Source organism: Otolemur garnettii, unplaced genomic scaffold (genome assembly GCF_000181295.1).
Source record: "Otolemur garnettii isolate 467f Iridium unplaced genomic scaffold, OtoGar3 scaffold00057, whole genome shotgun sequence".
Classification (NCBI taxonomy): Eukaryota; Metazoa; Chordata; class Mammalia; order Primates; family Galagidae; genus Otolemur; species Otolemur garnettii.
This window is the reverse complement of record NW_003852452.1, coordinates 6,187,114-6,213,823: the sequence shown is the minus strand read 5'-3', so window position 1 is coordinate 6,213,823 and position 26,710 is coordinate 6,187,114. Positions and strand designations below refer to the sequence as shown.

At 39.4% G+C, this 26,710-nt stretch overlaps 1 protein-coding gene across 1 annotated transcript in view; it reads left to right on the top strand.

The window, feature by feature from the left end:
* The window catches only part of ITPR2 (inositol 1,4,5-trisphosphate receptor type 2), a 482,247-nt gene that overhangs the window by 204,408 nt on the left and 251,129 nt on the right, over positions 1-26,710 (top strand). Inside the window, exons 27-32 of the mRNA XM_003792467.3 lie at positions 4,692-4,781; positions 4,896-5,021; positions 8,583-8,705; positions 9,618-9,818; positions 11,820-12,071; positions 15,996-16,121. Of these exons, the coding sequence (XP_003792515.1) occupies positions 4,692-4,781; positions 4,896-5,021; positions 8,583-8,705; positions 9,618-9,818; positions 11,820-12,071; positions 15,996-16,121 (918 nt within the window). The remainder of the gene's footprint in view (positions 1-4,691; positions 4,782-4,895; positions 5,022-8,582; positions 8,706-9,617; positions 9,819-11,819; positions 12,072-15,995; positions 16,122-26,710) is intronic.

Here is a 26,710-nt window from a genome sequence, read left to right as displayed (position 1 = left end):
GGTGGTTGGTATAAAGAGGCCCCTGGCTGTCTTGAAGAGGGGTTACCCAGAGAAGGCCAGGGCACAGGTGGTGAGCAGAGGGCTTTGCAGTCTAGCTGACTCGACGACTCTGCTGAGGAAGGACCTTCTTAAACTTCAGTGGGGTGGGGATAAATGGAAGACATGCACTGAGCTATTTTAATCTTGCAGCTGCAAGATGAAGGCAGGCTACGTGGTAGAATCTGGAAAGTTCTGTTTTTAAAAGAATGATTGCGGCTCTTAAGGAGCTGGATCCCCGTCAATTAGTGCTAATATTTAGTTCATCATACAGTTTATACAATATTATTTTTTATGTCACTTTTGATATAAAAGAATATCCTTGCCTGATGTAAAAAAAACTGGGGGACCATGCATGCTCACAATGTAATCCTAGTGCCTTGGGAGGCTGAGGCAGGAGGTTTACTCGAGGCTGGGAGTTAGAGACTAGACTGAACAATATAGCGAGAACCTGTCTCAAAAACATAAGAAAAATTAGCCAGGGATGATGGCACATGTCTGTAGTGTAAGCTACTTGGGAGGCTGGAGCAGGAGGATTGACTGAGCCCAGGAGTTTGAAGCTGCTGTGAGCAATGATTGTGCCACTGCACTGTAGCCTGGGCCACAGAGTGAGACCCCATCTTTTAAAAAACTGGAGGGAAACTATACTGAAACCAGTATTCATTCACTCTCTGTGTCTCTACCTGGAACCCTGCTTCCCGCTCGATTCCTAGACTCTCCTTGCTATATTGTTTCTGAACCTACTGTTTTATGTTATGGTACACATAATGCAATTAAAAATATAGCTGCCTCTGTAAAAATCACTTAACTAAGCTGTTTCCCATGTTCCATTAGAGAGAATAAATTCAGGTTGTCTAGATAATAGGAAGCAATTGCAATAAAGTGCGGCTGCTTTCGGAGGACCATATTTATTCTTCCACACTCTTGTCTACAGGATCATTTGAAGGTGTACTACAAGCATGCCACTGTTCTCTGGGCCTGTTCAGCTCCATAGCTCTGCATAAATTTCACTTGTACATTTTGCACTTTTCTTATACTTTTCCATTAGAACAAATTCAAGGCTTTGTAGATTTGGCCACACACCTAGGACTAAAGTTTTATAGGCTATAAAAAACATAGTCAATTACTGCCCTTTCTGGAGGAAAATTTGTGCAACACCTTTAGAGCATTTTGGCGTCAAAATGAGAAAATAAAACCTACCTGTAGTTACATAGTTTACATATTTGTTAAATTACCCTGATCGCTGCTTTGGAATCATCCACATGTTCTATGGGTTTATTGTTCAATTTAATTACATTGAATTATTTTCTGAAATTAAAAGGGCTTGTTTATTGAATTCTCTAGTGTCACTGCCTTTTGTTGACTGCTGGCAATTTTAAATTAAAATCATTATTCTTCATAATTTCCATACTTACAGAGTTTCACATTGTCTTTGTCCTCCCCTGGGCTGAATTAAAGAGCGTAACTTTTTCTAATGTAGTACATTTTATCGAAGATTATGTTTCGTAAAACAAGACATCTGTATTTTTCCTTAGTCCATTGTTTGAAAAATGGGCTTAAATATATGTGCCAAAGATCTGCCTGTGTTTTTAACTGCTTTCTTTAATTGGCATGAATCAGAAAGGTCTTCCTGCTAAAGGAGCTTCGCCGGTCCTTAGACTTAGTAATATCTTTTTTTTTTTTTTGCAGTTTTTGGCTGGGGCTGGGTTCAAACCTGCCACCTCCGGCATATGGAGCTGGAGCCCTACCCTTTTGAGCCACAGGCGCCACCCTAGACGTGGTAATATCTTAATACTGGCTTGGTATTTGGTACCAAACATGGGTGGTAAAAATTTGGTTTTCCTTAGTATTTCTTTTCTTGTAGACAAAAATGGAACAGTCTTTTTAGAACTTCAGCCTCTACTTTTGTGATCACAAAAAGGAAATATAATTATATTTCTCGTGTTTGCAATTACTACTCATCAACAAATTATTTCTACTATCAAATAGAAACCTGTTTGTCTCATTTTTTAATCTTAGTGTGTTTTCAGCCGAGTAAGTCTCCACTTATCTTAGCCACCGTTACCATGTTTCTTTTTCCACACCGGCTTCACTTACACACTATATAGTTTATCATTTTCTCCTGTAACTTCTTAGGATTTACTTTAATAGTTAGTGTCTTGCAGATAATTTCTCACATTCTTTTCTCACTTTTATTTCCCCGGAGTGAAGGTTGGGCTGTTTTCATTTCCATCCCAGTATTCATTAAGATAGCTAGGTGACACAGCCCTGCGATTTAACATAATAATATTTGGAAGGCTTTAAGTGTTCGTACCTTTTACTTTCTGCAGTTCCAGTGCTATTGCATGAAGAGACAGGTGGTCAGAAAAGGTAATCTTGAAGGGTATCATGTCACGATGTAACAGAGAATGGGGCTTACCAAAACTGGTAGTGAACCACAGAGTCAAACACTGAAGACAGTTTTGGTAAAAAGAGTCACTGGCACATGAGGCACAATCTATACAGTGTGATATAGATGATTCTTCTGAGATATTTAGTGGGGCCAATAATCTAGGCGTCAAAGCTACTTTCTAGGATGTGCAGTGTCACTGCAAGAGCTTGGATTGCCTTAATCTGACCATAATTATGGAGTGATGGAAGTGTTCATTGTGGGTAGAAACTGCTCATGGACCAGAAAGGGGGATGGAGCAGGAAGGGACGAGGCAGGAAGGGGACACAAGGGAGGAGAGATTTTCAAATCTGTGCGTTTTAAGTTTAGTTCTCTGAGACTAGGAAGAGGGAGGTAGGCAGGTTCGTAGATGGGAAAAAGGAAATGCTGTGTAGAAGTATTTCCATCTACTAAGTAAAATAGGGGAAGGGGTCACCTGCTAACGTGGGTTCAGACTGGGAGGGTCAGGATAGTGTTTGCCAGGGAGAGAAGCAAAAGAAATATGAAGTGTGGATGAGGAAAAAATGTCAGCTCAACGTGCATCAAAACACACAGCTGCGTGAAACTTTTCATCAGAATTATTTGACTAGCAAGAAAAGTATTTTTTCTTTGGTTCTTGATTTATATTAATTTTGTGATTTGTCTGGAGCACAGTAGGAAAAGCAGGTTGGAACAAATGAAGTTTGTATCGTTGAAGCATAGGAGTTGGCCTCATATATCTTTGTTACTCTTTTCCTGAGCTTAGACCAGGGTCTTCTTTAAGTGAGAAAGCCCTGAACTGTCATTCTAGTAAAAAAATTGAGGGTGTTTTTAACCCAAGTTGAATCTGACATTCTTCCTGATGCTATTTTGCATATATTGTAGGACAGGGAAGTTGCCAGGCTGCACTCCACCTGATCACCCAGACTTTGCAACCCGTGCTGTCAGTTCTTGCTGTTTCCTACACGTTATCGTGTTTCTGCTGCGGTATTGTTCTCTAAGGCATCTTCCCAATGCCGCAGTGTATTTTCACTGTTACAAGGGGGTGGTGACCCACAGGTTGAGAACCACTGGTCCAAGGTGACTTCTACCCTGATAGTCTTTCACCTGCCCACCCACACATCCTTTATACTTAACTTTAACTATGTGGTTTTCATCTTTGAAGAACTTGGCTTTAACTTGACCTCCTTCATAAAGCTGTCTAAAGCTGTAGCTGTCTTTTCTCTCATCTGTCTCTCTATCTAAGTAGTGAATTCTGCCCAGGTCAAATCTTTTATTTTCATATTACTCCCAATTTTCTTGGGTAGACTATAATTTTCCTGTGAGAAAGACCATGACTTCTATGTATTTCTTAGACTTTATGTACTAAGTCTTAATAAATGTTCTCTGTGGATTTGTTTGTGATTGGTGTTTTATTTTCAAATAGTGACTACAGCCATTGATATTTACAATCTGTACAATGCCTATGTTTGCTTTTTATTGCGAAGCTACAGACAGTGCTTATTATAATTATTTATTTAGTATTTGTGGTGTTTCAGGTCCTCTCAATAAGCTTTATTAATTTAGCAATTTAAAATGTTATTTTTAATTTAAGTTTTATTTTTCTTTTCTTCATTTTCATGATTTTGTCCATGCTTGGTTGGCCCCAATTCGTGACTCTTAAGGATGTCATGGTAACCTGGCAAAGAGAATCCTTGGGTTAAGTTGTTCTTTCCTCCCTTCCCTGAGATGTGTTCAGCTGCTACGATATGCTCCTTCAGAACTCTTTTTATTATTATAGTTCATTCCTTATGATACAATTATGTCTTTTATGCCCTGGATTTTTCTCTAATATAGAGACATAATGTGTCAGAGATATTTACATATATGTATCTTTATGAAGTTTCATATATATGTATGTTATATATCTATAAATTTAAATGTATGTTTTACATATATATATAAAATCTTATAAGAAAATATACTAGTAATACATATAATAGCTTTTAAAATTTAACTCACTAGAAATTCTGTTTATCTTATGATTTGGTTCTTATTGGGTAGTGGTAAAATGCATGGCTTATTTAAGTGAAGGAATTTTTTATGGAATTAAGTACTTAATTTAATTACATAACATTTAAGTACATTTTGTAATTATGTTACAAAAGAAACATTTAACTTGACTAGTGAATTTATTACGAAATAAATCAAAATGTATTTATTATAAACTTACAAGTGGTATAAAAATACATGTTTTTGTTTATTTTAGGAATCAAACATTCTAAGTCCAGTGCAGGATGGAATGAAGAAACCTCAGATTGACAGCAATAAGAGCAATAACTACCGCATTGTAAAGGAGGTCAGCAGATGTAAAATATTTTTATATAGGTTTATATTTGCATGACAGGCAATTTTTACTTGTATTTCATATCGTTATTTGTTATACTGAATGCTTTTCTTCTTCTTTTGAAAGATTTTGATTAGGCTAAGTAAACTTTGTGTACAGAATAAAAAGTGCCGGAATCAACATCAACGGTTACTGAAAAATATGGGGGCTCATTCTGTGGTGCTGGATCTTCTGCAGATACCCTATGAAAAGGTTGGTTCTTAGTTACTTTTTCAATTTAACATTTAATTTTGATACAATTTCAAATGTTTAGCAAAGTTACCAAGAATCTTTTCTCCCTTAGCTGGGCATGGTGGCTCACGTCTGTAATCCTAGCACTCCGGGTAGCCAAGGTGGGTGTGTCGCCTGAGCTCAGGAGTTTGAGACCACCCTGAGCAAGATGGAGACCCTGTCTCTACTGAAAATATAAAAAACTACCCAGACGTTGTGGGGGGGCACCTGTTGTCTCAGCTGCTTGGGAGGCTGAGGCAAGAGAATTGCTTGAGCACAAGAGTTTGAGGTTGCTGTGAGTTATGATGCCACGGCACTCTACCAGGGTGATAGAGTGAGACTCTGTCTCAAAAAAAAAAAAAGAAAGAAAGAAAAAATGAAGTTCTTCCTCTCTTAATTATTTGGCCTGATAACCCATCACTCCCAAGCCCTTCAGTGTGTGATTCCTGCAAACAGCGGCCACACCCAGCCTTCCAGCTTAGCAGAGAGCCTGGCACTTGACTTCTGCCTCATCAGGCTCACTGTTCACATGTCTCCTGTTATCCCAATCATGCCCTGTTTCACCCAAAGATCCACTTCAGAATCAGATGCTGTTCATTTCTCATGTCTGTTTAGATCTCCTCATGCTGGAACTCTCCTGACACCGATACCTTTAAAGGTTGTCAGTTATTTTGAGGAATGGCCCTTAGTTTGGGTCATCTGATGTTTCCTCATAATTCGATTCCATTACACATCATTGGCAGGGATGTGACAGGAAGCCGCATTCTTCTCACTGCTTCCTGCCAGTCGTGCGTGACTCTGATCTGTCCCGTTCCTGGTGATGTTCACTGTGATCCTTGGTGACGGTGGTGTCTGTAGTTCTCTCCACTGTGAAGTGCTCACCTGCCCTTTGTACTTAATGCCTATTTTGTCAAGTGGGGCAGTGAAACTAGGTAAATATTTCAGACTCTGAATTATTCATTCATTGTACTTAAATTTATCAGTATGGGTTTGCGGATGCTCTTATAGTTCAATAGGTTATAATAAGTTTCCATCATTGTTTGTTTGGGTCCTCGAATTGTCTCAGCTTTGGCCAGTGAGCCCCTTTAAGCTACATTCTCTGTCCTCTAATGTGTCCTCATCATACTTTGAGTACTTCCTTGATTTTTGGCACAAGAACCTGTTCCAGGATCATCTGGTATTCTTCTTGCTCCAGTCTTGGAATCAGCCACTTCTTCAGGAAGCCCCACTCCATTTGGTGATTAATGGTGTTGAAAAGGAAAGTTCTGAGAACAACGTGTGCTTATTGCTATCAGGGCGTTGCCCCCTTTTCCAGGACCTCTAAATAGACAAAACTAGAGAGTGCACATGTGTGTATTATATGTATAAATGTGTGTGTGTGTATAAATGCACACATAGCATATGCAATTACATTTACATCTCTTTTCCTGTCAATATATTATTGAAAACCTTGGTTTCATGGTGAGACCTCTAATTCCAGCACTGCAGGGTTTATTTTAGTTTTTCCTTTTCTGTATTGTATCTCTGTTATCAGGTCATGGGAAACCTGCTAAGAAACTTTCATGTAGTTGCTTACTTATCACCACCTTGTCTAAACTAGTCTTCCGTCCCTGTGGCAGCCTGTTCCCCCATGTGAATGCCCTCTGTACCCCACCTTGGTCTCTGATACCCACCACTGGACGCCCTAGTCATCTCTCTGGGTGCCAAGATGCAGTCCCAGGCCTCTCTGTGCATGGGTCCCCTCTCCATCTGGATCCCCCAGATTTCTTTTCTTTTTTAACATGTAAAGTTATACCATTTCTAAGAACCATAATAGAGAATGAAATAAAAGTTATTGAAAGATAAGATGTTAAATTGTCAAGATTTATTAATTAAATTATTTTACCTAACCCAAGTGTTAGACGTATGATCAGTTCCCTCCTTCTAATAATATAACTTTAGCATTGAGTCTTTTGTTACTACTTTTTGGTTTTGTGTTTTCTCAGTTGGAAGAACTAGATTGATAAGAAATAAACAAAAGAATAAGACCAAAGTATCAAAGAAATTTGAAACACAGGAGAATTGGCCCTGATATTTTTCTGTACTGGCCAGTTTTTCAGTAGGAATTCGGTGTTTCTGGAATTGAAATCCCTTTGATATCTGTTAGTGTATTTTGAAATAAAACTTTTTTATGTTTTTATTTAGGAATGCAGTTTCTTTAACTTATTCATTAGGCTAGTTAATTCATCCCTATGTTAAATATGAAGAAATAGGTATATTAATGAACTTAAGCTGCTTATTTGGTTACATAAACCATAGACCCTCTAGGTTAGTAAACATTAAATTCATGTACTGTGAACTACCACTCAGACATGAGTCCATTTGGATCTCTAACATAGTGACCACTTGACAAGTGGGACAGGGGAATTTTAAGTGGTTTCAGTGATAACATCTGAGACCACTGTTAGGAATAGAGCTTTGAATTCTCTGTGAGTTTTGGGACTTAGGTTTCTTATTAAGATTTTTTTTTTTATCTCATAACTGTGTACATTTATGGGGTCTCAAATGTACTGATTTGACATACAATGTGAAATGCTTAAATCAAACTGATTAACAGAGCTGCCATCTCATTTACTTATTTGTTGTGGTAAGACATTTATACTATACTCTTAGTTTGAAATGTCCCATTGCACTGTGCACAGATTCTTATAAGCAGATGATAGTAGCATATTTTAAGACTTTGGAAAATGACAGGGAATGAAGAAAGCTACTTAAGAGTGTTAAGGAAGAAGAGATAAAGGAGAGGAGGACAAAGATAAGGAGAGGGAAAGAGGAGGGGAGAACTTGAGGAGAAAAGGAAGAAGAAATAGGTGGAAATAAGACACTAGGTAAATAGTGAAAAGATGGGAGTGAGGAGAATTGAGAAATATGAAGAAAGAGAGAAAGTTCACAGGGTGGAGGAGGGAACGTGAGTGGAGAGGAAGAAAAAGTGAGGGCAGAATGGGAGAAGAGGGAGGCAGGAGCAGGAGAGGAGAAGGAATAGATGTTAGGAGGAACAGGAGGAAGGAAGAGGTATAAGAAGGAGGGATGGAGACGGTGGAGAAAAACAGAGGAAAAAGGAAACTGAGCCAGATATACACACACACTAGGAAAGGGGGATGTTTTGGAAGAGGAAGAATTAGAGGGTTGGGAGGTTACAGCAGAGCAGGGAGGAGAAGTGAGATCAGGGCGGAGAGGTGGAGAAAGGCAGGGGAGAAGGAGGAGGTTCTCTGCAGAGGGGTAATGCGGTGGTGGACCAGAAAGACGGGGGAGAGAGAGATGGGCTGTGGACAAATGGGGGTTGACAGAGTGGAGCAGAGCAGACACAGGCGGGAAAACAGAGAAGGTGAAGAAGATCTAGGAAACAGGGGAGGGACAGGAGAGGTAACCTGGAGAGCAGTGAAAAATGAAGGGCCCAGAGAAAGGGGAGAGGAAAATGGATCATGGGTGAAAACACGTACTTTTGGTCACATTCACTCTCCCCTGCTTGTTTCTCTGTGCCACACACTCCTCTCTGTCTTACAGAACGATGAGAAGATGAATGAAGTGATGAATCTGGCCCATACGTTCCTGCAGAATTTCTGTCGAGGGAATCCACAGAATCAAGTTCTTCTTCATAAACACCTGAATTTGTTTTTAACTCCGGGTGTAAGTATTTTAGTGACTTACAGTTAAGCGTGCATCCAATTTGTTTTAGAACATTAATGAATAGAATTTTAGTAATCATCATCTCACTTTTTTTTTCCCCCATAAGGATTCTCTCCCTAAAAGCAAATGTTTTGCATTTCTATTAAGGAAACTTTTAAAGAAACTTGAAAACTTTACATGAATTTTACATGCAAATGATAACTTCATTTGTATGTGTATAGTTTAATATTAGGGAAAAGATTCTGGTAGAACAAGGAACTAACTCTATTCATACCAGGAGTAAGATAAATATTGGCAACTCAAAGCTGGAGGTTGCCCTGGTCTGTAAAATGTGCTTGAGTGGATCTTAGGGAAGAGCTAACTTTGAGTTTTAAATTAATCTCAACTATTGCCTGGCTGGGCATGGTGGCTCATGCCAGTAATCCTGGCACTCTGAGAGGCCAAGGTGGGAGGATCACTTGAGCTGAGTTCAAGACCAGTCTGAGCAAAAGTGAGACCCCCTCTCTACTAAAAACAGAAAAATTAGCCAGGCCTGGTGGCAGGTGCTTGTAGTCCTAGCTACTTGGGAAGATCACTTGAACCCAAAAGTTTAAGGTTGCCATGAGCTGTGATGATGCCACTGCACTAACCCTTGCAATAGAGTGAGACCCTGTCTCCAAAAAAACTTCGCACTGTTGGCAACATGATGCGCTTTATGATAATAAGTTCCATTCTCCAACTAAATTTCTTTGTTAGCTTGGTTTTCTTTTCATGGTTAATGATCTCATTGCGTTTTGTAAAAGATTTGCGCAGAAAATTCACTGCGGCTTCATATAAAACAGGAAACTGATCACAAGCAGGGGAATTAGTCTAAACTACAGAACGGACGCTTGATCTTGTCAGAATCACAAGGGCACGTTCTTCTGTGTCTAGCTCCTTGAGGCAGAAACCATGCGGCACATCTTCATGAACAATTACCATCTGTGCAACGAGATCAGCGAGAGGGTCGTGCAGCACTTCGTGCACTGCATCGAGACGCACGGCCGCCACGTGGAGTACCTGAGGTTTCTGCAAACAATTGTCAAAGCAGATGGTAAATACGTGAAGAAGTGCCAGGATATGGTAATGACAGAGGTATGTTTTCATTTCATCAACTTCACATACACAGTGTGTTGAAATGAGTATTTTCTCTTCATTTCAAGTAAAAACCCCAACAACATAGATTTGAAAATAATCATAACTACTTAAGAACAAATATAGTTTGCTTTACTCTAGTGAAGCAGTATCTTAAGATTTGTTTTAATTTTTTCTGAGAGCTTATTTGTCTTTCTTTTGAAGAAAATCTATAATGAGCTTATATATTTTAAAGAATGGGTAAAATTCCATGAAGTGTTTTAGGTTACTTGGAATGGAAGTGACAAAATTTTATAGTTTTGAGTTTCCAATAATATAACACAGACAGATGAACTGTGTCTTCCTGTGCCTTTGTCGCTCTGTTTCTGAAATGCACAGTGGGTGTTTGCAGTATACTTTGAAGAAAATCAAACTTATTAATAAAAACTACTCATTAGCGATTTACTGCAACATGTGGAAACTTACTATTTAGAGTGAGTTAAAAATTTAAGGAAAATGAATGGATGAAATACTTCATTTATTTTACCTTTTTCAGTCCGATGTTTGACATTGAGCGATATTTATGTAGTAAGTTACTTGAAACCAAGTGTGATACGTTGAAGAACTGGCAGCTCCAAGAGACCATTTGGGTAAATCACTGCTCTGTGATCTAATGGTTCCCTAGTGGTCCGTATTGATTGCCCATTCATGGTTTCCAGTCATTGCATTGTAGATTATATTGGTTTGAGGGTGTGTTCATAAATACCTGTATATCTTAAATTGGGAAATGGGGAATGGTTGATTCAATATGATCGAATCCTGCTACGTAGAAATCTTAAAATGAATTCAGCTTAAGGCTTTGGATTGTTAAATGTAAAGTATTGTTATTGAATGTTTTAAGGAACAATTTGAACTTGTAAGGTTTGCCATTTTCTTACTTACTTTCACAATAGTTCTTCATTACCTATTAATATGGGAACTAATTTGATTTTTGTATTATGACCACCAAGGAAAGAATTGGAATAGGAAAGCAGCCAATATGTGAACCAATCCCGTAACACTTACTGGGTGAAGTGTTGTTATGTGTAAAGAATATCCGTGTTATTCTTTACACATCCGTGATACATGTATTTCACACATACACATTCTCTTACAAGACTTTCAAAAGAAGCCAATTAATTGGCTTATCGATACAAATGTTTTCAATTTAAATATATTATATATCGTATATTAGATACATCTCTATATGAGAAAAATTGTGTGTCTTTTGTTACCCACCACGTATTTCACATTGTGGTTATAAAATTGGTACTGATAATAGATGGACAATAAGACATTATATAATTTGAGCCATAAAATTGCCACGTGCTGGAATTCTTCACTAAAATTGTATGTTTACATGTGAATGAAATTTATTTCATATGAATGAAAATACATGTTCCGAAAGCCCCTACCTATTCATTTCTCTGTCTCTCCCATTTCAAAGTCCATTTTTTTCTCCTCATTTCTGCCATCTATGAATTTACCTCCCTTCTCTGCTGATGCCTTCCCGTCACACATGGAATGTTCCAGATTTTTATGGAGCTGTGGTTGACTCAGTAGTCTTGTTTACTTTTTCAATCACTGTTGAAATGGATGGGGGCTTGTATTATGCTTTAGTAAAATTATAAAATTTCTCATGCTTTGGTGGTAGAGTCTCCCATTTGAAGTGGAGGAAAATAACTTTGTTCTTTTCTAGGTTCGATTTCAGGATAACTCACTGATGAACAGTTTACTGTCATCTATGTCATTTAATTCTTACCCCATCTGCTGCTCCCATGTCTCCCCAACTGGTTTCGATAGCGTTCATAACTGATCCTTTGGCATGCTTTCACCTCCCTGCCTTGGCATAGCTCTGCTTTTGCAATATTATCTATGTTTATGCAGAGAGATACATGTGTTTTCAGATAGAGCAAGCCTTTAAAAATAACTGCAAGGATGAACATTTGGACTGCTATGTAGACTCTCTTATTATCGTTTCAGTTGATAAATGGGGGTGAAGATGTGCTGATATTTTACAATGATAGAGCGTCATTTCCAATCCTTCTCCATATGATGTGTTCGGAGAGAGACCGCGGGGATGAGAGTGGCCCCTTAGCCTACCACATCACCCTGGTGGAGTTGTTGGCAGCATGCACAGAGGGGAAAAATGTCTATACTGAAATCAAGTGTAATTCCCTTCTGCCCCTGGACGACATAGTGAGGGTGGTGACCCACGATGACTGCATCCCTGAGGTAAGCCTGTCAAAAGCTTAGCAGCTGTAGAGTCATTATTAACTTTCAGAGTTTATCTGAGTCTAGAAGTGTCTCATACAAATATTTATAATGAGATCATATACTACGTTAAGGAATTGTATTTAGCTATATAATTCGGAAAATTTTAAATAGCATAAAATGTCTACTTTTTAATAAGATATTCTAAAAGGAGTTATGAAAGAGGACGAACTTTTTAAAAGTATAACTACTGTTAGTTTAGTGGAAGCTACTATGCAAGTCTCATAGATTCTAAACACGGCAATGTGATTACACAGAAAGCTTTACTTGTAATGTCCAGTTTGTTCTTGAGCATAAAGCAGGTGCTGGATAAAGGATTCGTAATCATCGACTGGAGAGGCGGGGAAGTGCTGTTGCAGGACCATGTATTAAAATCTACAAGTTTACCTGGCTATCTGGAATAGGCGCATTTTTGAAAATAGACACACATATTTTGCTTTATTCGCATGTCATCTTTTGTTCTTTGTCCTGGTTTTGGCTCTGATGGTAGAAAAAAGCCAGGTAGAAGCTGGCTATTTGCCAGCAGGATTCTCTTCATGCGGCTTCCAGGAATGTACACATTGCAATGATTTCTTTCTTTTTTATTGTTGTGATGTATTGTTGCAAAGTTTAAAAATGTGTGATAGGATGCTGAAAACGATATAAAACCAAAGACTTAAGCACAGTAACTTAAAAAGGTGTCGGATGATGTTTACTTTCCAACTTTCAAATAGTGTAGTCCTCTCTAGTGATGGACTCGAGATTATATTTTTGTGAAATTTTGTAGAATCGTTGCCACCTCAGTTCAAGGTACTTTGTACCTCAATTGGTCTGTAATAAGATGGCAAAGAGAGGAAGTATAGTGCCATGATGGTATTCCCGAGTTCTGTTCCATTTGAGATCCTGGTCCCAGCTATCTTTTTTCCCCACTTGCAGTTCCCTGTGACTGTACCACTCTTGCCTCTTATATTCATCTAAGTGACTCATCTTCATCCTTCAGATCCCAATTCAAGCCTACCTTCTTCAGGGAAGACTTCCCTGACTTCTTTAGAAAATGTATCAGAGTCTCTAATTTGAAGTTTAATTTTATTAGTTAACATCTGTAGCCTTTATACCCTTGCCCCAACTTATACTCCTTATGAAGGTAATAACCAGGTCTTTTTCAGCTCACCATGATCTTACATGAGCTGGAGCCTACACTCAATAAATAGGTTTTCAATGCATGAGCAAGTGAATTAAAGAATCAGTCAGAAACCTGGATCTGTGACTTCCTAGTTGTGTGACTCCAACAGGTTTCGTAATCTTTCTAATCTTCAATTTTGACCATTTTAAAGTGAAATAATTATCACTTTGTGATAATTTGTTCCTGATAGGATTGCTAGAGGGTTAAATTAAATAAGATAATACATACTGAAGGCTGAGGGTGTGTGGCACACAGCAGACACTGAGTAATTGCTAGCTGCCGACATAGAGGTTGTGATATGGGTGGGATGGCTCACGTTCTCCCTGCCCTGTGCCCAGCCTGACACAGGCACCTGCTGTTGATTGTTTGGTTAGACCTCAGTCAAGCACAGGGAGTCACTTGGGCATGGAAACTGGTCCTCCATTCCTTGTGAGTCTAACTTGCATTCCATGAATCCCCTGAAATTGTTCACATGATTTTTATAGTGTATGGTTTTTCTGGGAAGATTTATATCCTTCATCAGATTTTTATAACAGAAGAAATTTAAAAATGCAAATGAAGAGGCTAGGCGTGGTGGCTCACGCCTGTAATCCCATCACTAGGGAGGCCAAGGTGGATGGATTGCCTGAGCTCACAGGTTCAAGATCAGCCTCAGCCAGAGAGAGACCTTGTCTCCAAAAATAGTTGGGCGTTGTGGCCGGTGCCTGTAGTCTCAGTTACTTGGGAGGCTTGAGGCAAGAGAATCACTTCATCTCAGGAGTTTGAGGTTGTTGTGAACTCTAATGCCACAGCACTCTACTAAGGGTGACCAAAGTGAGACTCTGTCTCAGAAAAACAAAACAAAACAAACAAAAAAAAAATGAAAAACTGTATACTTAGAAATGCTGTATTTTTATCATTTATCTTTTATCATATCAATATTTATGATGAATTTTGCTAATTCTGGAAAGGAATTTATATCTTATAGTAATATAATTTTTTTATTAATAAACTATGAGATTGTGTCTTCTTAAAAGAAGAAATCTAAATATTTTTTAACAACAATGAAATATTATTAAGTCAACATATTTAAACACTCATTCACAATTGGTGGGAATATAAACTAGTACAGCTATTATGAAGGTGCCTCAAAAAAAACTACATCTAGAAGTACCATATGATCCAGCAGGCTCACTACTGTGAGTTTATCAGAAGGAGTGGAAATCAGTCTATTGAAGAGACATCTGTTTATTGCAGCACGATTCATAATAGGGAATCAATCTAGATGTCCAACAACACATAAAGAAAATGTGGTGTATGTAGACAATGCAGTGCTATTCAGCCGTGAAAGAGGAATGAATTCTGGTCATTTGTGGCAAGATGATTGGAATTGGAGGGTGTTATGTGACGTGAATTAAGCCAGGAATAGAAAGTTAAACACCACATGTTCTCACTCACATGTGGAAACTGAAAAAGGTTGATCTTATAGAAGTAAAATGTAGTGCAGAAGATAAAAGAGGCTGGAGAGGGGTGAGGGAAGGAAGGATACGGAAATTTTTTTAAAGGATACAGAGCTACAGTTAGGTAGAAGGAATAAGGTCTGGTGCTCTGTAACACTGTAGGAGTTAGCAGTAATGTACTATTTAATTTCAAGTAGCTAGAAGGAGAACATTCCCAGTATGAAGATGTTTGAGATGACAGATTTGCTAATTATACCTGTACGATCACTATATGTTAAATATATCACAACATCATTATGTTTTTCCCCAATATGTATAATTATTATGTGTCAATTAAAAAATTAAAAACTTTAGGGTGGCTCCTGCGGCTCAGTGAATAGGGCACTGGCCCCATATACCGAGGGTGGTGGGTTCAAATCCGGCCCCGGCCAAACTGCAACAAAAAAATAGCCAGGCATTGTGGCAGGTGCCTGTAGTCCCAGCTACTTGGGAAGCTGAGGCAAGAGAATCATCTAAGCCCAGGAGTTGGAGGTTGCTGTGAGCTGTGTGCTGTGATGCCACAGCACTCTACTGAGGGCGATAAAGTGAGACTCTGTCTCTAGAAAAAAAAAATTAAAAACTTTAGCAATATTACCTTTACATCAGGACCCTCTTGGTTACAATTGATAGAAACCTAACTTAAACTAGTTTAAACGAAACAAAGGGAATTTTATTGGCTCCTGTACTTGGGAATTTGAAGGATGTCTATTCAGATGGATCCAGAGGTCAAATAGCGTCAGAATTCCTTCCATCTCTTGTTCCTTTCCCCCTCTTCCTTCTGCCTCATTCTCTTCTGGGCATAACTTTCTTCCGTGTACCTGGAGAAGATGGTTTCTAGAAGTTCAGGTTTGTTTTTTGTTTCACTTTAGTAATGAGAAAAAAAAAAGAAAGAAAGAAAGAGAGAAGAAAAGAAGGAAAGAAAGAGGAGGTGGGGAGGACAGGAGGGAGAGGAAGAGTGAGGATTTCTGACTCCTGTGTCTCAAGTCTGATAGGCTTGGTTTGAGGGAGGTGCCTGTTCTCACACCAGTCACTGGACCCCGGGGTGGAGTGGTAAGCCAAGTGTTCACTGCTGGGTCAGTGGGTTATGTTAGCAAAAGAAGGGAAATGGAGGTGCTTTCTCGGTAGACACAAAACATGTTCTAATCTACTATAAGAACGAACACAGATTTTATGTTGACCTTTCATAATTGATACTCAAGAATGCACAGTAAAGAAAACTGTCTTTTGTATTTGAAACTTACACAGGTTAAAATTGCTTACGTGAACTTCGTTAATCACTGTTACGTTGACACCGAAGTGGAAATGAAAGAAATCTATACAAGTAATCACATATGGAAATTATTTGAGAACTTCTTGGTGGATATGGCAAGGGTAAGTTACACTTTAAATACCATTTCACTTTTCGTATAGGTTGTCAACATGTATTTATATTAAGCATCTAGATGAAAACTTACAATTAAGTCCACTCCTATTGATTTCATTCCTTACACTCCTGAAGTTGTGATGAAGTTTCACAAGATTGTGAGTGAGATTTAATGAGTGACTATACACAAAAATACCTACGCCAGCGTATATAGCAAGAGATAAAGTGTTCATTTTTACCTTTACAACTAACTCTGTTTGTCTGTTATTAAGTGGCATCTTGTGGACTTTTTACATTGTTTGGAGAAGATAACTTGTCAGAGGTCAGTTTGCATTTAGCCTAAGGTGACCAGATTTTATCATTGGTAAAGTGGGATACCATTGACTTGGTGGGGGGAGGTTCTTTTTTTGGGGGGGGAGGTTTTTAATTAAAAATTTGGTCTATATGGAGCAACAAAAATTTTCATAGGATGCAAAAATAGTATTGTAATATACATATTTTTAATCTCAACATAAGTACAATTTACAAATATAATACATTAAAAAATATTATGTATAGGGCGGAGCCTGTGGCTCAAAGGAGTAGGGCGCTCTTGTCCAGGAGGGAGTAGGGAGTTTACATTAGCCTTTTCATTTCCAAATGAAGTTACATTAACCTCTTCATTCCCAAATGGAGTTACATCAACCTTTTCAGCAGGCGAAGACTGTATATTCCCTCCTGTTGTCCTGCCCTTCCCTAAATTATCCTGCATTCTTTCCAAAAATTGGGACTTTTTAAAAAACACAGCAGGATGTGGGACAAATTATTAAAAATCAGGACTGTCCCGGCAAAAAGGGGACTTCTGGTCACCTTAATTTAGCCTCTTCTTGTGAATACAGTTATGAACCTCGGATGAAAGAGACCTGAAGAGTTTTTAACTACTGCTTTCAGGCAAAGGGCCTTCCACCGAGTCCTGAGGACTTAGCACCACCCACTGTATTCTACTCAAGGTCTTCCTTGGAAGCATGCACTAGTCATTTAATCACTGATGTTTCAGTCATGTCAGCCAAAATATATTTTGCTTTTAGAGTCCACGTCCTCTTGTTTGTTTTGTTGGGGGACACTGCTGAGGATATGTGGACCTGGTTGGCATTTTTTAGATACTTCCAACAGTTGTTTTTGCTCTGTTGATATTGAGTAAATAAATAAATGGAGAAAGGAAAATAGATAACAATTTTCTTCAGCACATCTTAGCCTTTTCTTTTGGATACTGAATTATTATAATGTCTGGGGTCTATTATTTTAGTCTTTTTTTTTTTTTTTTTTTGCTTCTGTTAAATCTTCTCTAGTTTTCCCTTTAAAGTTACAGGACAGGATGTTCCAATAGGGTTTCACTAGTGGAAGATGGTGTGTAAATTATTCCTTACATCTAATACGCACTGTGGTGGCCTGTCCCTGTCCCCTTGGTCTTCCTGCATTCCTGAGGGCCCATAGCTTTATGTAGGACTCAAGAAGGAGGCAGATGTGGAAGGGAGGGACTAGTGAAGTCCATAATTCCATGATGTTTCAGGAATGGATGCTACCTGTTATCTGCTCATTAGTCCACTGTTTCCCCACACTGCTTTCTGAAAGGAGAGATGACAGAGTAGATATTGGAATGAACATGTAACTGCAGACCCAGATATCCCAGGACACCCTATTCCAGACCAGGAACTCTTTTTATTCAGTCAGAGTTTCTAGGTGAAATGTGAAAGAGAGGCACTTCGACTGGCAGAGATTTCAGATCACCAAGGCTTGTACGAAAGGTCTTTATTGGTGGGGGAGGGAGGCTGCAGAGCAGCACCGAGGAGGAGAGAAGAGGAGAGAAAAGAGGGGAGAGAGATAAGGAGAGAGTGGGGAAGAGAAGAGAGAGTGGAGAAGAGTGAGGAGGGAGATGGGAGAGAAAGAGAGAAAGAAGGCGGGGTTAGGGGGGAAAGCATATTATATAGGGAAGTTTTAGAATGGTGATGGGCTGGTGGGATAACCAATAAGGAGTTATTCTTCCAGTGGACCGAGCCATTAGGGGCGGGCAGCAGGAAATTGGGACAGGGTGATGAGGTAAGCAGGCCACTCCCTGTGCTAGGGAGGAGTTGTAACTTTAAAGGCAGGAAGGGGCTTTTTGGGGGGAAGGGACTTTCTGAGGCAATAACCTAACAAAACGTGCTTATTTTATAATAGTTTTGGCATGGTGTAGCATCTGTGAAGTAAGGTAGTTCCTATTTTACTCCATTTCTGTGCTACTAAAGGCCACTTAACTAGCTTTCCCAGGTGAATCTGTACCTGTAGAGCAATCACTGTGTTTTATGTGGCATTTAGCATAACATTCATATGTATCCCCATTGACCTTGAGAAAAGCTTGTATCTGACCAGCTAGAGGTATCTGCAGACCTTGAATTAAAGGAGGCTTATATGCCAATGACTGAGCTTTGAAATCGCATGTGCAGGAAGATATGAAAGAGATTTTAGACTGATTTGCAGAGTTGCACAGTGCTATGGACTAAAGATAAGCTTGAAAAAAGACCAAGGTCATATTCTAGGCAGCATGAGCTATAAAGTGGAAAGGATTTTTATTTTTTAAGCCAAGAAAAGCTGATGATAACTCCGAAGGAACTAAGGAAATTTCACCCCAAAGTATGATTCCTTGGTATAAAGACTGTTTAGAATTAAAAGGCTATTCATGATCAGAAAGCACTGGCCTCTCCTCTATAAAACCTGAGTAACCTGATTTAAAATCAGAAAAGGCTGCTGATTCCTTATTGCATACAAATAGACCTGGCCCTAAGGTCATTTGAAGTACCAGGCCTGTCTCTCAGGCTAATCTGCAATTCAATCTGTGTCCACCCATCTATACACATCCCCCTTAGCAACCACTAGCTGCAGGTATACTTTTCACACTCTCCGGCCTCCCTTCTAAAAAGCATCTTGAAAAGTCTCTGACCATCACTGAGACTTTGGGTAATCATTCTTGTGATTTCCCCCCTGTGCATGGTATTTGGAAATAAACCTTTCTCTTATTAATCTACCATAAATGTGAGTTGATCTTTTGGCTAACCAACCAAAGGGAAAAGGGCAGGTTTCACTGTGATCCCTACAACTGCCATTGATTACACCATCTTGGAAACACTCTTTCTGTTGATGTATTCACCAGGCGAAAGTATGAAGATTTATTTATCTCATTTATGTATTTATTTTTGAGATAGAGTCTCACTTTGTTGCCCTTGGTGGAGTGCTGTGGCATCACAGCTCACAGCAACCTCAAACTCTTGGGCTCAAGTGATTCTCTTGCTTCAGCCTCCGAGTAGCTGGGACTACAGGCACCTACCACAATGCCCGGCTATTTTTAGAGACAAGGTCTTGCTCTGGCTCAGGCTGGTCTTGAACCTATGAGCTCAGACAGTCCACTCACCTCGGCCTCCCAGAGTGCTAGAATTACAGGCGTGAGCGTGGCCTTATATTCTTTTTTTTTAAAAAGTGCACATGTAGGAAAGATTTTTATTTTAATTATTTTAATTGAGTATATAATCAATACTATTCATTTTGTAAAGGCTCCAGGGAAGCAGTTCTCATCCTGTGGGTCGGGACTCCTTTTTAACAATGAAAATACATTGTGGCATTAGGAAGATTGAGAACCACTGCTTTAGGGGAATTTTAAGATGTTGGCCTATGCTCTCTTTACCTCCAATCACAGCAGTTTACCTATGCTGCAAAAATAGTTATTTCCTTCTTGTTTCTCTCTTATTTACATGTTAAAGCAGCAGCTCACTAATCCCTCCATTAGGTTTGATAGGAAATCACCCTTCCTGTTTCAGGGGAAAAAAAGGAAACCTGACTTTTCTGTATCTGGGATTTCTCTTTCCCTGAAGAAAGAGAAAGGAGCTACCACAGAGTTTCAAATTCAAGTTACAAAAGGAAATATGGTTAAATGAGGAGAATGTGGTCTTTTGGGCAAAGTTTTAGGTCAGTGGAGCAGTTTTCAAACTTTAGTGAGCATAGAATTATCTTGCGGGCTTGTTAAAACACAGATGGCTGGGTCCTGTCCCTAGAGTTTCTGATTCAGTCCACACGAGACTTTGCATTTTTAACAAGTTCCCAGGTGACGCTGCAGCTTCTGGTGTGAGGACTATACTCTAAGAATCACTGCCAAAGAGCCCAGTGGGTAAGAGTAGGCGATGTCACAGGAATTAGCCAGAGCAGGGTTCAAGTCCAGATTCTGCCTCTCAGAAGTTATCTACCTTAACTCTGCTCAGTTATCTTGGGCAAGGTACTTACTCCCTTGGCACCTGGGTTTCCTTATTTGTAAAATGAGCACAATATTAACACATTCCTCATTGGGTTAGTGGGAAGATCCAATGAGATAATGGGTATGAAACTCTTAGCACATGCTAACACCTAGTAAGAGAGTTGGTAACATCGTTCATGTCGTCATCCCCAGGATTATTATAAGGTTCTATGTAGCCTTTTAAGTAATAATGAGATGCATCCCCAAGACCTGTACCAGATAATACTGAGGATGACCAAAAGGAAGCCTGTCCCACTCAGGCACGAGCTAGAAACCATGTCCATGCAGCTGAACATGCACGACAGTAGTTGACATAAATAGATAGCCACGTATGAGATGAAACTCAGGTGTTTGACAAAACTGTGAAATCTTGGAACAGTTGCTTTACATCACTGAGAAATGGTCAAGGCAGTCTGGGGGAAAGGAGTTTGATAAGTCAGACTCAAACAGTCATAGCATATCCAGCTCATAGCCTCCATCACCTCCTTAGATATTTCCATTGACAATGACCTTATGACTTTTTGAGACAATTAGTTTCATGATTACACAGCTTTAATTGTTAAAAGCTCTTATATTGAGTCAAATTTTTACTTATAATTTTTACCTAGTTCTTTTTTCTGCAGCAGCGTTAACAGTTCAGCTAAACAAAGATGCAGGTGTTTACCATAAACACCTTCTCACTGTTTTCCTCATTAGTTATCTACTTTGAGATGATAAAATTGTATAACTTAAAGGAACATAAGGTCATCTGAGCTGACCTCATAATTTTGCCTGTGGGTTCCAGAGAGATCATTTGCTAGGGGACTCGCTTAGCTAGTGAGAGAGTGGAAAGTGTCCTGCATCCTAATCCTGGTGGTGGTTTTCTCCAACAGCTTCCCAAATATTTTATGACAGCCCTCATGTCTTCTCTTGTTTTCTCCACGAGTTGCTCTTCTGATGTGGTTTCTGGGATCTGTGTTTCAGCATACTTTTGGATTCTCTTTGGTCTGTCTCTGTTTCTGTTGTTTGTTTTGTTTTTGTTTTTGTTTTCAAGACAGACTCTCACTTTGTCACCCTCAGTAGAGTGCTGTGGTGTCATAGCTCACAGCAACCTCAAACTCTTGGGCTCAAGCGATCCTCTTGCCTCAGCCTCCTGAATAGCTCTACCATGCCCAGCTATTTTTTAGAGATGAGGTTTTCTCTTGCTTAGGCTGGTCTTGAACTCCTGAGTTCAAGCTCAGCCTCCCAGAGAGCTAGGATTACTGTATTTCTGTTTAATAATATGACATTCAGGATGCAACCCTGTACTTCGGGCAGGGTTTGGCCACCACAATTTTATTGTAGTATAAATTTGGAGAACAATTTTGTTTAAAAGGGAAATGAAATGTCAGTATGTATTGGCACTCATATGGCCATGCACCTTTCTTCTTATGTTTTTCTGGAGCCAGCACATCTAGAACCTTTTTGTTTTTGAGTAAAGCTGTCTAATGTCACCAGTATTAGTATCTTTCAATTTCTAGTTTGCATCCCATCTTTGATCTCACTAAGACCCATATATAAAAATCTTCCCCAAAAGATTGTTTTTAGTAAGTTGGTGCTATAGAGTTTCACATACATATTCCATTCTGATCCATGTTCTGTAAGTATCCAGATGTGGGAAGGCAGCAAAGCTATGAGACCCATGAAAGTTGTTGCACTGTCTTTCAGAGCGTTTAATGACAGCCCACTTTGATCTAGGTCCCAGTGCAGCTGAAATTGGTGTTGGTAGGGTAGAAATGCTCTTCTTTATAACTGATTGTTGTTCCTAGGTGAGGGGATCTGAGCCGTTATTAGAAAGCACATGGGGGGAGTGGACTGTGATCAGTGTTAGCCTCAGGCTATACATTTTCTTTGAAGATGTACCCAATTTTGCCATCCATGTCATGGTCCTATAATGACCAACCCCTAAGTAATGTACTGACAAAATGAAATTTGATGGAGAAGGATGTAGGAGGTGCCCCTAACTCAGTGTCGTGTCAGTGCCCCGTCAGTCATTGCTTACAAGACAGATTGGTGTATTTTACTTCCAGATAGATCACTTGAGCCATTTTCTGCCTTTATTTAATTTACCAAGTAAATAGGTGGGAGATAAGGGTTGTATGTACCTTGAAACACTCTCAGTTCTTTAATTTGATGGGATTAGATGGATTTTCTCCCCTCTATCTCTTCTCTATGTGGCAGCCATAATGACTGGAGGAGGAGGAGGAGAAGAAGAAGAAAGTGACTGTTGTTTCAGGCCACTCCTCTGCTCAGGCTCCTCCAGTGACTTCCTGTCTAACCCGGAGTGAAAGTCTGCATGATTTGGCCTCTAGTCCTGCCCCTGCCCTTGTCCTCTTATTCTCCCCTGAGCTAGCTCCCTGTTCCATGCCTTGCAGGTCCTCCGGTGTGCCGAGCATGCTGTCTCAGCTCCCTCGCATTATCCTGGGATGCTCGACTCCCAGTTGTCCTAACTTCTTCCTTCTTCAGAGAGGCCTTCACTGCCCACCCTGTATGAAGTAACAGCCTCTTTTCTCTGTGCTCCCTGCACTTGCCTGGTTTTTCTTCCTAGAGCTCATTACCAGCTGATTTTTATATGTGTGTTTGTATTTGTTTCAGTAGAAACAAATGAAAGGTGGGGATTTCATCTGTTTTGTTCACTGCTGCGTGCCTGATCTGGAACAGGGTCTCACACATAGTAGATGCTCAGTCAATATTTATGGAACAAATAAATGTCATAGGAATTTAAAAATATTTCAAAAGTGGATTTGGAAACAAAATAAGTGTGGTCTTAGCACAGAATTAAGTAGGCGTATCAGTGGAATGAAATAAACATCCAGAGACAGATTTTTACCTTTGTAAGATCTTAATGTATAATAAACTATCACCTGTTAATGAGAAGGGATTGGTTATTTTTAGGGAATGGCGAATTTTTTTCTATAAAAAGCAAGATGATAAACATTTCAACTCTGTAAGCCACTGTCACAACTGTTAAAGCACTTGCTTTGGGGAAGGGAGCCATGGATAATATGTAAATGAATGGGTGCCACTAGATTTGACCCATGGGCTGTAGGTTGCCTACCTTGGATTATTAACTTGATAATAGAAACACCATGAAGATAGTGATTTTTGTTTACTTTGTTCACTGATGGATCCCAAGTATGTTGAACATTCTTAGCATGAAATAGACACTCAACAAAATTATTCATTTGAACTGAATCAGTATGACTATTGACAACGCTGGCTATTTGGGGTCAAATAAACTCACATGTAATAGCAATAATGGCAATGAATTTTAGAGATAATGTAAAAAAAACCCCTGAAACAATAAAAATGGATGGGAATGTAAATGAATATTTATCTGCCTTTGCATAAGAAAGATCTTTTTTAGTAAAAGCAATAGATAAAATTAGCAAGGGAAAATCACAGACATTTCACTGTTTAAAAATTTAATACTTACCATATTTTGCTATGTAAAACTGTAGTCCTATGTATAATGTGCACCTATATTTTTGGTTCAGACTTTCAGGAAAATACCCCTTGAGGAAGTGGCTGGCTCTCAGCCAGGAGAGACACATCTGGGGAGGGCTAACCCACCTCCGGTAAATGTGCACATCATACCACCCTCCCGCATCTGCCCACTTGGTGAAGTCTGCTCCTTCCCTTTCTCCTCAGAGCCCTTCCTTCCTCGACAAGTTGGGGCCAGGGTGGGCAGAAGCTTCTGAGGCTGCTCTGTCTGCAAGTAGCCAGGCAGGTCCCTGGGGCTTGTGCAGGGATCAGGGTCTCCTCTGTGTGGGCAGGTCCTCACCCTGTATGGCCACTGCCTGTCTCACCAGGCCCATTGCTCCCCCCTCCCTGCCTGTGGCACTCAGAAGAAGCTACTCTGGCCCGCTCCCACCCTATCGTGGATCCTCTTGGACTGGAACCGTGTGCCTACGTGGAGAGTACAGTGGCCCTTGGAGGCCCACTGGGTGCCCCTGCTTCCAACTTGTGCATAGCCCTATTTTCCCCTCAAAATTTGGGCAAAAACATGTGCATTATACATGGCAAGTACATAAAAACATTGAAATGGAAAAAGTTACTGTGTACTTTTAAAAAAAAGGTAATAACTGTCACATAAAGAAGTTACGTACATTAGGCCAGGTGTGGTGGCTCACGCCTGTAATCCTTGTACTCTGGGAGGCCAAGGTGGGTGGATCTCCTGAGATTACAGGTTGAGACCATCCTGAGCTAGAGTGAAACCCCATCTCTGAAGAAAGCTGGGCATTGTGGCTGGTGCCTGTAGTCCCAGCTATTAGGGAAGATGAGGCAAGAGGATTGGTTGAGCCCAAGAGTCTGAGGTTGCTGTGAGCTATGCCACCATGGCACTCTACTAGGGGGTGATAAAGTGAGACTCTGTCTCAAAAATAAATAAAGAAAGAAATATCTGGAAGTGGCAGAAAAAAGTTTAAAAAAAAGAAGTTGTGTACATTGCTAAGAAAAATTCTATTAATTTAATAAGAAAATGGGCAAAACCAGGCATTCATGGTTTATAGAAGAGAAAATACAAGTAGTTAATAAATCACTTGAAAAAATGTTAAACTGTTAATAATTTTAAAAATAATACAAGGGGGGAGGGGAGGTGCCTGTGGCTCAAAGGAGTAGGGCACTGGCCCCACTGGCCCCACTGGGTGTTTTTGCTGCCACTGCCTGTCCTGCTTAGCAGCCCACTGGTCCTGGGCCTGAAGTCTGCCCTCCTATGTTCTGAGGGACAGTGAACTGGCCCCCCTATTTAAAAGGTTTGAGAACCCCTTGAAGTCGTAAGATTGAAAAGATAATATTAAATGTTGGTGATGATTTGAGGTATACGTTTACATGACCTCTTGATGAGAATAAAATTTTATGTAGATTTTGGTAATGGATTAAAATAAAACCCCTGCCTTTTTAATGTGTCAAGTAATTTATCTTCTAAGAATCTGTCCTTGGAAAGTAATTAGAAATGCCATAAAGAATTTATAGTCAAAGAAGTTCAGTATACTTTTATACTAATATACAAGTAGGAAATATTTTAAATATTTAATATTAGAGAAATGATTAAATAAATTATGTCTATAATTTAGCTGTTAGCATTATTGAAATTATTTTTTGAGAATTTTTAATAACGTGAGAAATACTAATAATTGAGTATGAAGTGTAGAAAGGAAGATATGATTATCCAGGAATGATTTTAATTGTGTTAAATGTATATGGCAGAGCAAAAAGATTAGAAGAAAAGATTACAAAATGTTAATCATAGTTTTTTATCTGAAGTGTAGGATTACGGATAGTTTTCACTTTCCAATTTACATTTTCCTGGATTTTTTCTGAGTTGCTACAATTAATATATATTGATATTATAGAAATGTTGTCTTTTTCAAAAATGAATTTAGAATTTACGACAGCCAGTTGAATATGAGTAGATGATTCATGTAAAAGGACATGTAGAAAGCATGTGTTTGAGAGAGTTTTGGCCTTATGAGTAAATAAAGGAATATAAGTTAAAATACATATGAGATAACACCATAGATATTTAAAGGAATATTTTTACAGTCTGTGAGGAATACTAAAAGGATCGTTGAAATTTGTACGCCTTGATCTATATGATCAAAAGTATGTTACTGGTCCAGAGCTACCCTGCCCTGTAGGGTAGCCATATGACACATGTGGCTATTGAAATTTAGTTTTTCATTTGGATAAATTGAACTTCTCAGGTGCACTAGCCATGTTGCAAGTGCTTGGTTAGCTCATGTGTCAGATGGCTACGATGTGGACATATCCTATTTTGAAGATTTCCATAATGGCAGGAAGTCCTGCTGGGCAGTGCTGCTCTATCACGTGATAACTTATTTAGCACAGTCTGTCATCTTTGAAGAGTAGTCACTTTTAGAGAAGAAGAAAAGGAGAGACATCATATATGAAGAGGAGAAATTTAGAAATAATTGTGTCTAGAAATTTCACTTAATATTTTCTTCTTCAGTAAGTCATTTAGAAACCCTAAACTGTCTCCACTTAAAGAATATGCATTCCTGTCCATCAGGAACAAGGCTGTCCTGCGTACCCCCGTCCCTGCAGCAGCTGAGCAGTTTTTACTTGCTCTTGCCCCGGAAACTTCCATGGCTGCTTCCTCCTTCAATTCTTTGTTCAATGTCGCATTGTACAGAGTTGCCACCCAAGCAATTTAAATCAATAGGAATCCTTTTGTTTTGAGACAGAGCCTCAAGCTGTTGCCCTGGGTAGAGTGCTGTGGCATCACAGCTTACAGCAACCAGGATTACTCCTGGGCTCAAG